This window comes from Hylobates moloch, unplaced genomic scaffold, assembly GCF_009828535.3.
Source record: "Hylobates moloch isolate HMO894 unplaced genomic scaffold, HMol_V3 SCAFFOLD_22, whole genome shotgun sequence".
NCBI lineage: Eukaryota > Metazoa > Chordata > Mammalia > Primates > Hylobatidae > Hylobates > Hylobates moloch.
The window spans coordinates 30,308,255-30,324,033 of NW_026652297.1; the positions used below are offsets into that span (position 1 = coordinate 30,308,255).

At 39.6% G+C, this 15,779-nt stretch overlaps 1 protein-coding gene across 10 annotated transcripts in view; it reads left to right on the plus strand.

Moving 5' to 3' along the window:
• CDCA2 (cell division cycle associated 2) overlaps positions 1-5,137 on the plus strand; it is a 52,479-nt gene extending 47,342 nt beyond the window's left edge. For 8 of the 10 annotated variants that reach the window (XM_032144472.2, XM_058433424.1, XM_058433417.1 and 5 more), the window contains one exon: positions 1,290-2,721. In XM_032144472.2, coding sequence (XP_032000363.1) covers positions 1,290-2,518 — 1,229 coding nt within the window. In that variant the 3' untranslated portion in view covers positions 2,519-2,721. Of the gene's footprint in view, positions 1-1,289; positions 2,722-2,947; positions 3,016-4,731 lie in introns of those variants that run through there. The other 2 variants (XM_058433423.1, XM_058433422.1) reach the window with 2 other exon arrangements.
• The last annotated feature ends 10,642 nt before the right edge of the window (positions 5,138-15,779 follow it).

The window sequence follows — 15,779 nt, forward strand, 5'->3', positions numbered from 1 at the left end:
GTTTTTTGAGATGGAGTCTCACTCTGTCGCCTAGGCTGGAGTGCAGTGGCTCAATCTTGGCTCACTGCAACCTCCACCTCCTGGGTTCCAGCAATTCTCCTGCCTCAGCCTCCCAGGTAGCTGGGACTACAAGCACGCGCCACCGTGCCTGGCTAATTTTGTATTTTTAGTAGAGATGGGGTTTCAGCATGTTGGCCAGGCTGGTCTCAAGCTCCTGACCTCAGGTAATCCACCTGCCTCGGCCTCCCAAAGTGCTGGGATTACAGGCGTGAGCCACTGTGCCCAGCCATAAATATCAATTTTTAAAGCTGTCTAAAGAGCCCAACTGACATTGGTTGGCACTGAGTGGACACTGACCTGTTTAATCTCTAGCTTAAAGTGACATGATTTTAAGTACCTTAATCATGGATATATTTTTAAATGGAAACATTTTTTTTTAGACTTTGGGCTCACCTTATGTTTTATACATCTTTTAGTTTTTATTTTGTTTGAAACACTTTATTCATTTGACTGGCCACTTAAAAACATCATCTGAGGTATCAAAAAAGATAGCATCTAATAGTTAGTTCTAAGATTTAGAACTCTTAAAGCCTGAAGTCATGTGGGCTGTGTTACTTACCAATCTGATGATGGTTTCACCACCTCTGATGTGCCAGAAACACATGAAAGACTACCCATGCATATCTTCCTGGAGGATATTTAGTCAAAGGCTGAGGAATTAAGGATCGATTTTTATAACACTGAAACAAACCTGGTTCTGTTTGAGAGTACATTGCACTTTATAGTAATTTTTAACAAAGGGCATGAGACCTGAGTGTCTTTAGGCATGCTGTTTTAGCTCATAAGTCCTCAAATACCCCAGAATTCCAAATTTTCCCTCCCCTGTTTTGGAGGATACATTGGTAGAAAGTTTCAGAAGCATAATGTTGCCCATTTGCGGTCATTCATTTTCAGGGAAATGTTGCTGCCTCATGCTCATGGACCTTGTAGCATGGGAAGGATGTTAGAATGGAGGAAGCAGTTTCAGATGTCATTCTCATTTTCATAGTTTGAGGTTATATGCTTTATTAATTCATGCATTGAGTACCTATTTTCTTAACCTGTGGATCGTGGGAGAACTAAAAGAGGAGGAGGATAATGACAGATGGGCAAGTACAGTGTAACATTTGTGGGTCTTGTGAACGCTTAAAACACGAAAACAAAACAGGTCACCTGATAATTTAATAAATGTAAAGTTCATTCCCATTGTTACTTTTTAATTAGATTTAAACCTATTTACATGCCCATAGGTTATTTCAACTCAAATGGCAAACTGGAAGAAGTGAAGGCTCCTAAACATCCAGTGAGAAGAAAGGATCTTTTGCCTCATGACCCAGATTTGCATATGCGTCAAGACTTTGATAAATATGATGTGTCTGAATTCTGCTCTTATATAAAAAGTTCCTCATCGCTTGGCAATGCTACTTCTGATGAAGATCCAAACACAAATATAATGAACATTAATGAAAATAAAAATATTCCAAAAGCAAAAAATAAGTCAGAAAGTGAAAATGAACCAAAACCTGGAACTGACAGTCCTGTTTCTTGTGCTTCTGTAACTGAAGAACGTGTGGCATCAGATAGTCCCAAACCTGCTCTTACCCTGCAGCAGGGTCAAGAATTTTCTACTGCTGGTCAAAATGCAGAAAACCTTTGTCAAATCTTTAAAATTTCACCAGATCTAAACATAAAGTGTGAAAGAAAGGATGACCTCTTAGGAGCTGCAGAAGGAAAATTGCAATGCAGTCATTTAATGCCTAATTCACAGAAAGACTGTCATTGTTTAAGAGATGTCTTAATTGAAAATATGAAGGAATCTAAAAGCCAAAGTGAGGATTTGGGAAGAAAACCCATGGAAAGTAGCAGTGTTGTGAGTTGCAGAGACAGGAAAGATAGAAGACGCTCCATGTGTTATTCTGATGGTCAAAGTTTACGTTTGGAAAACAATGGAAATCACACACCATCCTCCAGTGTGGGCAGCTCTGTAGAAAGTAGTTTAGAAAATTCTGAACTGTTTAAAGATTTGTCTGATGCCATTGAGCAAACCTTTCAGAGGAGAAATAGTGAAACCAAAGTGCGACGCAGCACAAGGCTACAGAAGGATTTAGAAAACGAAGGGCTTGTATGGATTTCACTTCCACTTCCTTCCACTTCCCAAAAAGCCAAAAGAAGAACAATATGTACATTTGACAGCAGTGGATTTGAAAGTATGTCTCCCAGAAAAGAAACTGTGTCCTCCAGACAAAAACCGCAGATGGCACCTCCCGTCTCAGATCCAGAAAATAGCCAGGGCCCTGCTTCTGGTTCTTCCCATGAACCTGCTAAGAGGAGGAAGAGCTTTTGTATATCTACACTTTCAAATACTAAAGCCACTTCCCAGTTCAAAGGCTACCGGAGAAGATCCTCTCTTAATGGTAAGGGAGAGAGCTCTCTGACTGCCTTGGAAAGCATTGAACATAATGGAGAAAGAAAGCAGTAGTTGACATTTCCTGCACAGCCTGTGGCAAGAGGGAAAGTAACCATCCATGCTGAAATGATCTGTCTAGTTCCCATTCTCTGTTCAACCTCGGTGTTTCAAAAGTTCCTAATAAACTCAATGAGTTGAACCTACTTTTATGTAGAAATAAATTTCTTCATCATTCAGATAGAAAACATTCTATTAAATATATTCTTCTTCCGCCAGAGAGTAAATGCTTTATTACTACTTTGCTAAAAGGGTTATTTTTAGGCCCAAGAAGACATGTCTCAATTTTTAGACTTTTTTTTAGCATATATATTTTTAAGTATATATTTACCACTGAAGTTTTAGACTGTGTTATTAGAAGCATCTTTTAGAATTGGCTGATTTTATCTGGATAATAGGTTTGTTTCTTGTTTGTTTGTTTTTCTTTTTTTCCCCCCACAAAAGATAAATTGATAGAGCTAATAGAACTTTATGAAAACTGAAGGAAATATAAACTTGAAGACTTAAAGCAGGTGAGATATGTATTTTTCTTTAGAAAAAGAAACCTGGCTATAAATTTAAGTAACAAAAGTTGAAATTACAAAACTTGTTTTCCTTTTGGTTAAATTTAAGAGAAGATTTGATGGCTTGTTTTATCTGTCTCAAATGAGATTTTTATTTTAATAGGTTAAATCCTAAACAAGAAATTTCAGAAAATTCTTTCAATAACCACAATCTTACAAATTCATCATTATAAATGAATATATAATTTAGAAATAACTCTGATGTGAAACTATTCATTCCTTTAAACAAGATTCCTATATATTTTGTTGTGTGTTGGCGGGGAGGATTTTTTTTTTTTTTTTTTTTGTGAAAATATAGCAGCTCAGTTAAAGACTGGGCTCTCAGACTATTCTAATTAGTCACAGGCAGTTTGGGACTTAATTCACAGTTTTCCATTAAAAGTTTTGAAAACCAAAAACTCACTGATAAAATTAGTTTGCTAACCTGAAGTGTGGCAGTAGGTCACTGATTTCTTAACGCTGAGTTTTCCAGCGGGTCTTTTTTTTTTTTTTTTTTATATAATATGTGGCACTTGACTTGGTTTCTCTAGCTTTTGCAACATCTCCTATGGCTGTTTTGGTGATAGCAGTTTGAAAAACTACATTGCTATATATCTGGAATTTATGAATGCACATAAATCATTATATCATTAAACAATTGTCTTTGAAATCCTTTAAATCATTAAACTCTCCCTCTCCATGATAGCAGAAACATGTTAACAAATAGAGCTCTCTATAAATAACACAGCAGGGAAGAAAGCTCCCGCTGGGCACCCATTTCCCCCTTCTTACATAGAGACTATTTGTTACCTTCTTGGCACCGGCAGGTCTGGAACTCCCGCTGCTAAAGACTAATGTATTTTACATTAACACTCAAAGTGATCCCCAATTTCTTCTGCTCAAGGGTGGATTGTTTTTAAAATTCTTTTATCTTTACATGTAAATTATTTATAGATTTTTTTTTTTCCATTTCTAGTTTGGTGTGGTTGGCAAATTGCTACCACTAAAAACAAGCTCACCACTCCCCCTACCCCCCAAAAAATGAATGAATTAGCTTCTTTGAAGCTTTTTCGTTTTGCTGATTTTAAAAGAAAACTTTCAGAAACCTAATAAAATTGTTTTGCATTTCTACCTTGTCTAATATGAAGACCAACAACTATTGATTGTTATTTCACTCCCTGTTTTCTGTGATGATATATGATCTCAATTGTATTTTAATTTTTAAAATTTCACATGCTTTGTTTTATTTCTCAAAAAGTGCTAATGAGAATGAGGGAAACATTTCCAATCTGTGATTTGGGCATGGTTTTTCAAATGTGAAATGTTCTCTTTTTCTAGCAGCAGTTAAAAATGTAAACACACCGTTAGTTTCAAAATGTTTCACTGTAAACATTTTGTTGACATTTGTCAATAACAAATAGGCATTTTTCCAAAAAAAAATCAATGCAAGTTAGATGCAGTTTTATCTACCAGGTCTCATTTGTACAAGATGTGTAAAACATTAATAATTTCTGTAGTTGGTCATTCTTGTTTTTTGTTTTGTTTTTTGTTGTTGTTGTTTTCCAATTTGTTTTCATTCATGGTTAAATCAAAAGCTTGGCTTCAAAATGGTTTTTTTTCCTGCCGTGGTTTTTCACTTAGGTAACTAACCCTTGACGTTCTTCCATCGTGTTTCTGTTCCTGTAGATTCTTGTTTGTTCCAGAAGATGGCAGCACAACCTCTGAAGTTTTTCCTTCTCTGTGCATAACCTAATGGCTGTTGCCTGTGTGGCCCTCTATTTTTACTCATTTTTCTTACGTAAGTAGTATGTATCAGTTGAAAAACACAGAACTGTACAGAATTTAAAAATGGAAATATGGCATCTATCTTCCATTCCACACAGGTGTCATCCAGCCACACCCTCCTCTCTGCAGCTCTCTCTGCAAGCACTTAACACCTGGCATGCACCTTTCAGACCTTTCCCGTATAAACATGTGTGCATGGTTTTGTTGTTTTCTAACAGGATCACCATATGTGCCATTCTGCCACTTGGTTTTTTAATTCAACAAAATGCCAGGAGTATCCTTTAGTCTTTTTATGGACAGCCCTAGTGCTGCTACTTCAGTCTTTTTTTTTTTTTTTTGAGGCGGAGTCTCGCTCTGTCCCCCAGGCTGGAGTGCAGTGGCGCAGTCTCGGCTCACTGCAAGCTCCGCCTCCCGGGTTCACGCCATTCTCCTGCCTCAGCCTCTCCGAGTAGCTCAGACTACAGGCGCCCGCCACCATGCCCGGCTAATTTTTTGTATTTTTAGTAGAGACGGGGTTTCACCGTGGTTTCGATCTCCTGACCTCGTGATCCGCCCGCCTCGGCCTCCCAAAGTGCTGGGATTACAAGCGTGAGCCACCGCGCCCGGCACTTAACCCCCTCATATACCTTGAACATCTGTAATGAAGGTGGTCATCTCTTTACTAATGGATGAATGTCAGTTATCTCCAGCTTTTGCAATTATAGCAGTAAATGTAGCAAATACAAAGCCATATTGGGCTTGTTGAAAATATCTGTAAGATAAATTCCTTGAAATTAAAATGATTACGTTCTCTTCTGTGGATCTTAACTGGCACATTCCCCTTACACATATTTTGGCATCCTTGCCTTCTTTCTCCCTCTCATTTTCTCTTCCTACTACTTAATGCCATTTTGCTTCCATCTTCTGTCACTACTGCCTCTACTTCCACTTAAGCTGCAGAATTGAGGGTGGGCCTTAGATCTGGCATATGGAGGACAGAATGATTAATTATACCTGGTTCATGCTTTAGATTGAAAGAGCTACCTTTCAAAGTCAAGTTTATTGAGGTATAATTAACCCACAGTGAAGTTCGCATTTTTAAAGCATCCAGAATTTTGGCAAATTTATACAGCCATGTAACCAGTGCCACAATCAAGTAATAGGACATTTCTGTTACCCCAAAATTCCTCCTACCTCTTTGTAGTCAATTTTCTACCTGCCAACCCCAGGTCTTCACAACTGCTCAGCTGATTTCTAGTGTTAACAGTTCTGTCTTCTCCAGAATGTCATACAAATGAGATCATACAATATATACCCCTTTGTGTCTTTAGCTTAGCATAATGCTTTTGAGATTCCCCCATGCTTGCATGCCGTAAGTAGTTGATACTTGTTTATTGCTGATACTTGTTTATTCCATTTGATAGATGTACCAAAACTTGTTTATCAGTTTATCACTTGATGGATATTTGGATTATTTCTGGTTTGGGGCTGTTATGAATAAAGCTGCTGTAACCATTCACATATGGATCCTTTTTTATAGTCACATGTTTTAATTTATCTTGCATAAATATCTAGTGGTAGGGTTCCTGGACTGTATGGTGGTAGTATTAATATATGTTTACCTTTTTAGGAAACTGCCAAACTTTTCCATAGTGGCTGCATGATTTTGCATTTCCACTGGCAACACGTTGTTTTGTTCCACATCTTCACCAGCCTCTGGTATTGTTAGCCTTTTTTCATTTTAGCCATTCTAGGATGTGTGCAGTAGTTTCTCATGGGTTTTGATTTATTTCTTTAATGACTAATGATATTGAACATCTTTCCTATGCTTATTTGCCATCTTTATATCTTCCTTGTTGCGATGTCTATCCAAATTTCTTGCCCATGTTTGTTGTTGCTGTTACTGTCTTACTATTATTGAGTTAAAAGAATCTGTACATTTGGATACACATCCTTTGTTGGATATGTCTCTTAAGATATTTTTTCCCATTCTGTGGCTTGTCTTTTTGTTTGCTTAGCAATGTCTTTTGAAGAATAGATTTTCATTTTGATGAAGTCCAGTTTACCTTGTTTTTACTTTAATGGTTCATGCTTTTTGTGTCCTAGCTAAGAAATCTTTGCCTAACTCAAAGGCACAAAGATTTTCCCCTGTGTGTTCTTCCAGTTGTATAGTTTTAGCTCTCACTTAAGTGTTAGATCCACATTAATTTTCTTGTGTAAGATGAAGGTGGGTTATTTATTTTTAATGGAAATCATTCAACACCATTTGTTGAAAAGATTAACCATTTCTCATTGAATTACATCAGCACCTCTGTTAAAATTATTTGACCTTATATGTGTAGATCTATTTCTGGACATTATTCTGTTCATCTGTATGTCTATTTTTCTACCAATACCATGCCACCGTGACTATATAAGAAAGTTTTGGATTTTTTAAAATCATAGTTTATGGGTTTTTTTGGAGGGTAGAGAGGAGGCCAGAAGAAGCAAAAGGTTGACCAGCCACATCTGTCTGGGGCATTCAGTTATACCCAGACTTGTAGTACCATTTGGGTGCAAGAAGCGAAGCCAGCAATGGCAGGCTATCAGAGAAGGAAACAACGAGGAAGCTAACTTCTCTGGGTGCCTCTGCGTTCAGCCTAGTCCTCTAGAAACTAGTTTACTATAGTTTATGATTTAAAATTTGATGCTAAGTTACTGAAAGATTCAGTCATCAAGAAGTAATTCTCTCTGGACACTGTACTCTGTATAGCAGTAAGAAAAGGTGAATTAAAATAAGGTTCAGAATTCAATTTGCTAAAAATTGTCTAATAAGCATGACTCATTTATTTTCATAAATTGAAGTTTGTATTATAGTTTGATTTAGTATAAAAATTAGCCAGGCATGGTGGCTTACACTTGTAATCCCAGCACTTTGGGAGTCCAAGGCAGGAGGATGGCTTGAGCCCAGGAGTTTGAGACCAGCCTGGGCAACACGATAAGACCCTACCTCTACAAAAAAAAAAAAAAATTTTAAATTAGCTGAGCATGGTTGGTTTCAGCTACTCTGGAGGCTGAGGTAGGGAGGATCGTTAGAGCCCAGGAAGTTGAGGCTACAGTGAGCCATGTTCGTGCCACTGCACTCCAGCCTGAGTGACAGAGCGAGACCCTTTCTCAAATAAATAAATAATAAATGTCACTGTCCTTATTCAGTAACCTTAGCATTTGAGAATTGTTTCCTAATGTAGGAAAATTTTCCTGCACCAGCTCATTCTAGGTAGGCAGATAATGGACTCATTAATAAAATAATTTGCCAGCCATTTATTCAACAACTACTATGTGCCAGGCATTAATTTCTAAATATAATTACTTTCAAGATGCTCAGTTTTCTTTCTGTAAGGGGACAAAATTACAATACAGGGTATGATAAAAAAAGAAATACCCCGACCTGTCAGCCCTCCAGGGGGTATCAACTTTCAGATCACGCAAGTTTAGTTTCTTTCCAGAATAAGTGATGCTGGAGCCAAATTCACTAATAGGAGTTTTAGAGGAATGGGGACCCAAAAGGCACATCCCGTTCCAAATCTCCTTTGATTATTATTCAATAATTTCATTATTCATTAAACAGACTAGGTGATACAGGCTGGCTTCATCTCATGTTTTTCTTTTAAGTATTTTTTAACTTTCATTAAATTCTAACCTATAAATACATCTGGAAAAGCATGGATTTGAAACTGGACTACAAGTTGTGAATTGTACCTAAAATTTTAAAGAAACCTGCTCTGTTCTCAATTGCTTAGGCATTTCTGTCTCATACTATTGGGTGTCTTTGTAGTGTGTCTAAAGGGTTTCACTCTGGGTTTGGAGTCCTAGACCAAGTGAGTGGAATTGGGATTAAATTACAGCAAATAATTGTACATCCCCCTTTTGGGGTGTCTTAAATTTATTTGAAGATTATTGCATAGCCTTGACTTAGCTCTAGAATGGTTAATTACTAATGTACTGTGGCCTAATAGTTTCCAGTTTGTCTAATATTGTGCAGGTGTGTTCATTTTTGCATATTCTTTGCTGCTTTTCTGTTTATGAAATTGTGTTACAGACTGCAAGTAACATAGCTTAAATGAGAAGATAAGTAATTACTGCCTTTCAACTGATACATATTTTTGTTCCACATCTTCAACCAAGATCATACTTAGCCTGATTTTGATATGACCTTAAAGATATATTAGAAAGGTTTTTAGAAATTTCTAGGCAATTGAGAAGCAAATATTTTCTGAAACCACTTTTTTTCGATACTTTTTAAGCGTTATATCTCTTACACGAAAAGAGAAAATAAATGAGCATTTATATTAAAGAAGAATACAGGTTTGCATTTTCTAAGGGGTAAGTTGGGATTTCATCACAAAATTTCCGGTGACCACCTGGAGAGCTGACTAAGTCTTTTTTCTCATTTATCCTAGGCATACAAATTGACTATCTTGATTTATGTTCTGTGATAATAAGTTGCCTTCAGGGATGCAAACAGCTGACATTTTGGTTTTAGATGTAATTGAAGAAATGTCAAATTATCTTAAGTTTTTGAAGTTGCAAATTCTTAAGTGTATGTTTGTGAATTTTTAAGCTCGGAATTTAAAGGTAACATATTTGCTATATCTAATAATTTATTCTCATGGTTTATTCACTGTCTTAAAGTTTGCTTTAAAAATTCTTCCACTTTGATAATATTTTATAATGTCAAATACAGTGATCTGATACTGGCATTTCTTTTGCTTTTGAAAAGCAAACTGCATTCCCAGTGTTCTGATATCCCAGGTCCTTGTTGGTAAACAAGGAAGTAAATGTCAATAATTTCTTCTTTTTTCACATCACATAACTGCTAAGTAGCAGGTGCTTGCAAAATTAGGTTCATCCCTGTGTCTGATTCAAACATGGGAATAATTTTTCAGTATAAAATGGGGGTCAAACAGTTGAAACGTTATAGAGAAGATGAGTAAAATGGGATTTTTTCAGTTCAAGTACATTTAGTTTGGATGCCAATCACTCGAAAGTAAAATGTAAGATTTTCTGCCTAACGTTTGTACAAAATACAGTGTGTCCATTTTCTAATTGTTCACAACAGAGCAATAATCAATAAAGCAGCCAGTCTTGTCTTTTCTTTTTTAAGTAAACGCTGGGAATGAAGATTGCAGAAGTATTCCCTGACTCAAACCTGAAAAACCTGGTGTTAGTCTTGGGTGATTTCCAGTGACCCTCTGCCTCCCTTCTTCCTGCCCCCTGTGCAGATTTGGAACTGGGCAGCCATTTTTGTTTTTGGAAGGGAAAGGAGACAGATATAATGAATGACTTCTATTGTGCAATATTTCAAACTCTCTTGAATGCATTCGAAGGGATGGAAACTGTTCTGCCCTATGTCATAGCCAAAACAAACAAAACATATTCCCTAAACCTGGATGTGTGTTTCTCTCAAACTGGCTGTAGTTAAGAGTTCAGCTCTCAAGCAAGAATTCGGTTTGACAATTTTTAGCCCTTGTTCAACTGAGTATTCGGATAGGTCACAGCCAAAGCAAATACTATGGGGAAAAATTAATGCACATATTTACAGCTTGCAGGTGGCATTCTTTCTTAAAAGTTGGAGATTTGTCTTAAGGAATTGCATTTGTGGTAATACTTTTAAATAGACTACTTTTTGCGAATATTCTTTAAATGAACTCTCTGATAATAGTAACTCCAAATGTAAATAAATTCTACCGAGGTCCCCAAAGAGTGATAAATGCTTGAATTTAAGTATTTAAACATTTAGAGACCACTAAGAATCTGAGAATTCTAGGAATATCAGACACAGCGAATATGCACCAAAACCCCCTTGACAGGAGCCTTCTACTGTCCCCAAGGCCTCCACTCTCGGAAGCATCAATGGCTCCTTTATGATGCAACCCCCCGCGTTGTTTACTGACTCCAACCCCCCTCACTTAGGCTGTTAAGTATTCCCTGCTTTGGATCTGCGGGGAGAACATATTCTGCACCATCAAGATGATTCATTTTGTAATGTGCCATTGTGCTTCATGACCCTGACAAAATATATTTATTATTGGTCATATGGTTGCCTATAACCAGCTGGCTCTCGGTTTGTGTCTTAACCAAGAAATACGGGAAACAAATTGTAAGCCAGGCAGCCCGCCTCGCATAATGGTAGCAAAGACTTCACCGTTGGTCATCCCGTTGAAATATAAAATTCTAGCCTTCATTGAAGTTTTGCTGAACAATATTAGACACCTGTGTGAGTGGAAATAACTGGAAATTCTGTTGGCTTCTACTTTTTTCCATCTAATAAACACAGCAGATGAAATGGCCCACGTCTTGCATCTCAGAAGCACTGCATGGCAGTGGAAAGATAACCTCTTCCCAAGCACTGTGAGGTCCAATGATATTCCCGTAAACCAGCCTGACGGTACATCCTGGGCATATAAAGAGTTTCAAGCAGTGCGTGTTGAGTGTTTTGTAGTTTGTCATGAGTGGGTACGTGGGTATTGCCAAGATCCGTGGCTCAGGCTGTCAAGAGGCGAATGTAAATGTGAGGGAGGAGGCACTAGAGTCTTGGGGGGAAAAGCAGGTCCCTTTTCAACTTGTAAATGTTGCTTTAAGTTCTTAGTCTTCAAACTTAAATGTGGTAGGCCATAGAGTTCTTTCTTTGGGTAAAAGGACTAATTGAACACTTTGGTTTATCCAAGTTCTGCCTTACTATTTTTTAACCTTGTGACAGCTGAAGGGATCCCTTTAAACCTAAATAAAATTTTCGGATTTAAAAACAATTTACCTTCTCCAGTCAAATTGGAGACTCTTAAACAAGTCCCACTGTGGCTTTCTTTCCCCTCAGAGACAGAAACAACCGGCTTTCCTTTAAATAAATATCCCACCCCCCTTATAACGCTTAATCTAGACTTTATCTCCCCCCGCCTTTTTTTGTGTGTGTGTGCAATTCACACTACAGTAAACATATAAAACATCCTTCTAAGGTATTGTCAGATCTTCCTGCTTCTGGAAGCACAGAGGGAGATGTGCTATTGCTTCCATTTTTATGAATGAGCCAGAGGGAAGTGCTTGGAGGAGCGGGCCATGGCCACGCTGGGAAAGGCTGGAGACCTCTGACCCTCAGCTTGTGGTTTATTTCCCTGCCTCAGCCGCCACCTCCAACTTGCAGCTGTCTCCCCTTCCCATGCTTGAGGATGTCAGGCCATTTGGATTCTTGTTGGCTGGTCTTTCAAATTCTAGTTGGGGATCCAGTGAAAGTGACCCACAACAGAGTTTTGAAGCCATCCAGAATCTCAAATAATCCAAAGTTGCATCTGTTTTCTTAAAATTAACTGAATGATGAATGTTGACATACATGTTCTTTTCATATTTGGGGTGTGGGAGGGGTTGGGGGCAGGAAGAAGACAGAAGCAGCACTGCTTAAAGCAGAAGTCAGCCAGGCATAGTGGCTCATGCCTGTCTTAATCCCAGCAATTTGAGAGGCTGAGGCAGGAGTTTGAGACCAGCCTGGGCAACATGGCAAAATTTCATCTCCACTAAAAATACAAAAATAGACCAGATGTGATGGCACACTCCTGTAGTTCCAGAAACTCGGGAGGCTGAGGCAGAAGGATCCCTGAGCCCGGGAATTGGATGCTGCAGTGAGCTATGATTGCACGACTGCACTCCAGCCTGGGCAAGACAGCAAGATGCTGTCTCTAAAAAAGTGAATAGCCTAGAAGGTCAGCACTGTGTCTGCCTTCCAGTGTCAGCACTCTGTCTAAGGAGCATTCTCAGTTCAGTCCCTAAGGTTTGTGCCCAGTGCCCTAGAGCTGTCCTATAAATGTCTGGGTGGATTTCTACCCTATATTTCTCCAAGAGAAGATAACAATCCTAGCCATATCCCAGCACTTGTGAGGCGTGTGTCCCTTTGACTTTTCCTGCCTTTCCCTCTCACTCTACCATCCACAAGCAAAGCCTGTTTCCACAGGGCCAAAAGCTGTAACAATATTAAGATGTTTTCCTCAACCTTGTCCCCAGAAAGATACTCTGTTTCCAGAAGATTGTTCTCCCTTGGGCATTACATCATGAATTGATTCAGTTCTTGGAGGAAGAAATTGGACAAAATATAATAGATGACCTCTTGGGGAAACATACTTAGGTTGTTAAGTATTCCCATCAGAAAACTAAGAAACTGCTTATATATTACTACTCTGTCCACATTTAAACTTTCACCTTCTTGCAGCCGAGCAGGGTGCTTTTTTCTGTAAGGGTTTTTGTTTTACTGGGGGTCAAAGAGAACATTTCTTCTTTATTTTTTTAAGGAATACAAGTATTCTTTGTTTTTTGCCATTACCCTCCCTTCCGCGGTTTCAGGAGCCGGGGCAGGACACCAGACCCCGGGGCAGGTTAGAACGCAGCAGCCGCAAAAGGGTGTCCCCCGACCCCCAAATGAGTAGGGAGAAGGGAAGGGGGCTACTGGGGTATCACGGCCATCAGGAAAGGGGCAACACTTGTCGAATGTTTGGAAGGGATCACCAAGGTCTTGCAGATGGCATGGCTCCTTATGCAGCATCCATGCTGGAGAAGAGGCTCGAGTTCCTCTTTCTTGGGAACTGGTTCTCAGAGAAAGATGTTAATGACTGATGAAATAACGCCCATCAAATAAACAGTGCAGTAAGAAATGTGGGAGCTGTTTGCTTTTCCAAGTTCACAAGCTGGAGTGGAGAAGAGACCCAGGAGAACTGGCTGTATGCGTCTGCTGGCAGCGGATAGTGGTCACTTGGAGGGAAGAGCTGAGAAGCAGGAGGGACTAAGCAATGAAAGTGACGAAACTTTCATCACCAAATGCCCATCTAGTGACTGGCAGCTTGCCGGTGTCCAGCGCCTGGCTAACAGATTGAAGGGCCGGGGGGCGAGTTTGCTGTCTCCTTTGGCAGGATCGTTGAATTGGTAGGGCTGATTTCCTTCGTGGAGGCAGGAGCATTCTCACAATGTTAGCCAGTCTCAGCGTTGTCTTGTCTTACAAGTCTCAAATGGGAATATTAGCACAGCTCCCCAGCTCACTGAAATCTATTCCTCTGTCCTAATAAAAGCCCTCCAGTGGCTCCAACCAGGCCCCTGAGTCAGCCTCCGGGAGGCCAGCTCCTTTTCTGAGGTGTGCAGGTGAGGAAATGGAAAGCCCCTGTTGGACTCTAGTCAAGGGAGGTGCAATGAGCGAGGAAATTGGATGAAGGGTACACGGGGCCTCTGCTGTTTTTTGCAATTTCCCGTGAATCCATCATTATTTCAAAATCAGTTTTTAAAAGTAATGTGCTTAAAACCACAAAAGTATGAGCCTCAGTTACTTCATCTGTAAAATGGGAATATTAGTAATGCCTCCTTTATGGGACCTCTATGAAAATAACACAGATATTCTGTGTTTGTTTTCATCAGACCAGCATCCTATGCCTTGCTATAGATACCTATTCCCTTGATCACAGGGTAACCAAAAGATGAAAAATATTCCATTGTGTTGTTCATCCACAATGTCATCACTGCAGCAGGTGTTCTTCCACATGTCCTCATTTTATGTGACTTCATTATCACACCCACATTACTGATAAGGAGCTGAGACTTTTTTTTTTTTTTAAGAGACAGGGTCTCACTCTGTTGCCCAGGCTGGAGTGCAGTGGCAGGATCATAGCTCACTGTAGCCTTAAACTCCTGGACTCAAATATTCCTCCTACCTCAGCCTCCGAGGTAGCTAGGACTACAGGCATGTGCCACCATAGCCAGCTAGCTTTTTAAAACTTTTTGTAGAGATGTGGGTCTTGCTATGTTGCCCAGGCTGATCTCAAACTCCTGCCCTCAAACAATTCTGCCTCAGCCTTCCAAAGTGGGACTAAAGGCATGAGGCACTACACCCAGCTGGAAGCTGAGACTTTTAAGAGGTCATGTGACCTGCCCAAGGTCTCAGAGCTGGTCAGTGGCTGAGCTGGAATTAGGAGTCTGTCTTCCCCTCAAGTTGATTCTCCTTTGATGAAAATGCTTTACCTGGAGAGGCAATGATTTGGAGGCTGTGAAAGAGGAGAATCGAGTCTCATCCAGAAAGATAAGAGCTCTGTGCAAGACGTGCCAATGTCCTCAGAAATGGAGAGCCGCCCTCGCCACGTGATTGGAGATACAATGACCATGTCTTGGCTCCATTGGAGGGATGTGTTTCCCCTTCCAGTCACTCTCCTGTCCTTAAGCCATAGCCTCATCCTGCATTTCTTCCAAAGGAATCCATCCCATTAGTACACACATGTCAACTACTGCAGAGCCCACTGCACTCCTTACTCCTAATTTAGATTTGTCTTGATCACATTGTGAGGAGGTTATATGGATCTAGCAAGGTCATTTTTTGTGTCATCCTCTATTGAATACACTAGTTTTGGCTAAAAATTTACATCAGCCTATCCATAGCCTTGTTCTAACTTGTCCCTAGCCGTGGAAATCAAATACCATCCATGGATCTTTTCACCATGTTACCAAAACATCAGGGGTTGAGTCTAGGTCCTGCTACTCACTGCACTAAAAGCCAATCACGGAGATGATTGTTGCCAAGGAAGAAGGCTTTAATCGGGTGCTACAGCCAAGGAGATGGGAGCTCAGTCTCAAATCCATCTCCCTGACCAGCTAAAACTAAGAGTTTATATAGCTGGGAAGAAATGAAACAATATGTAAGAAAACAGGAACTAGGGAGGGGCAAGGAAGCAATCAGGATGAATGAGGGGTCCAGCATCTCATTGTGTAGATGTGGTGATCTGATGAGTTTCACTTCTTTGATACTTTTTTGAGAAACCTGAAGGTCACTTCCTAAGGAAGAAACTCAGATAAAACAAATGCATGTTTTAAGCTTTGAGACCAGAAGGGTTGGCTGGGCCCAGTGGCTCACACCTGTAATCCCAGCACTTTGGGAAGATGAGGTGGGTGGATCACCTGACATCAGGAGTTTGAGA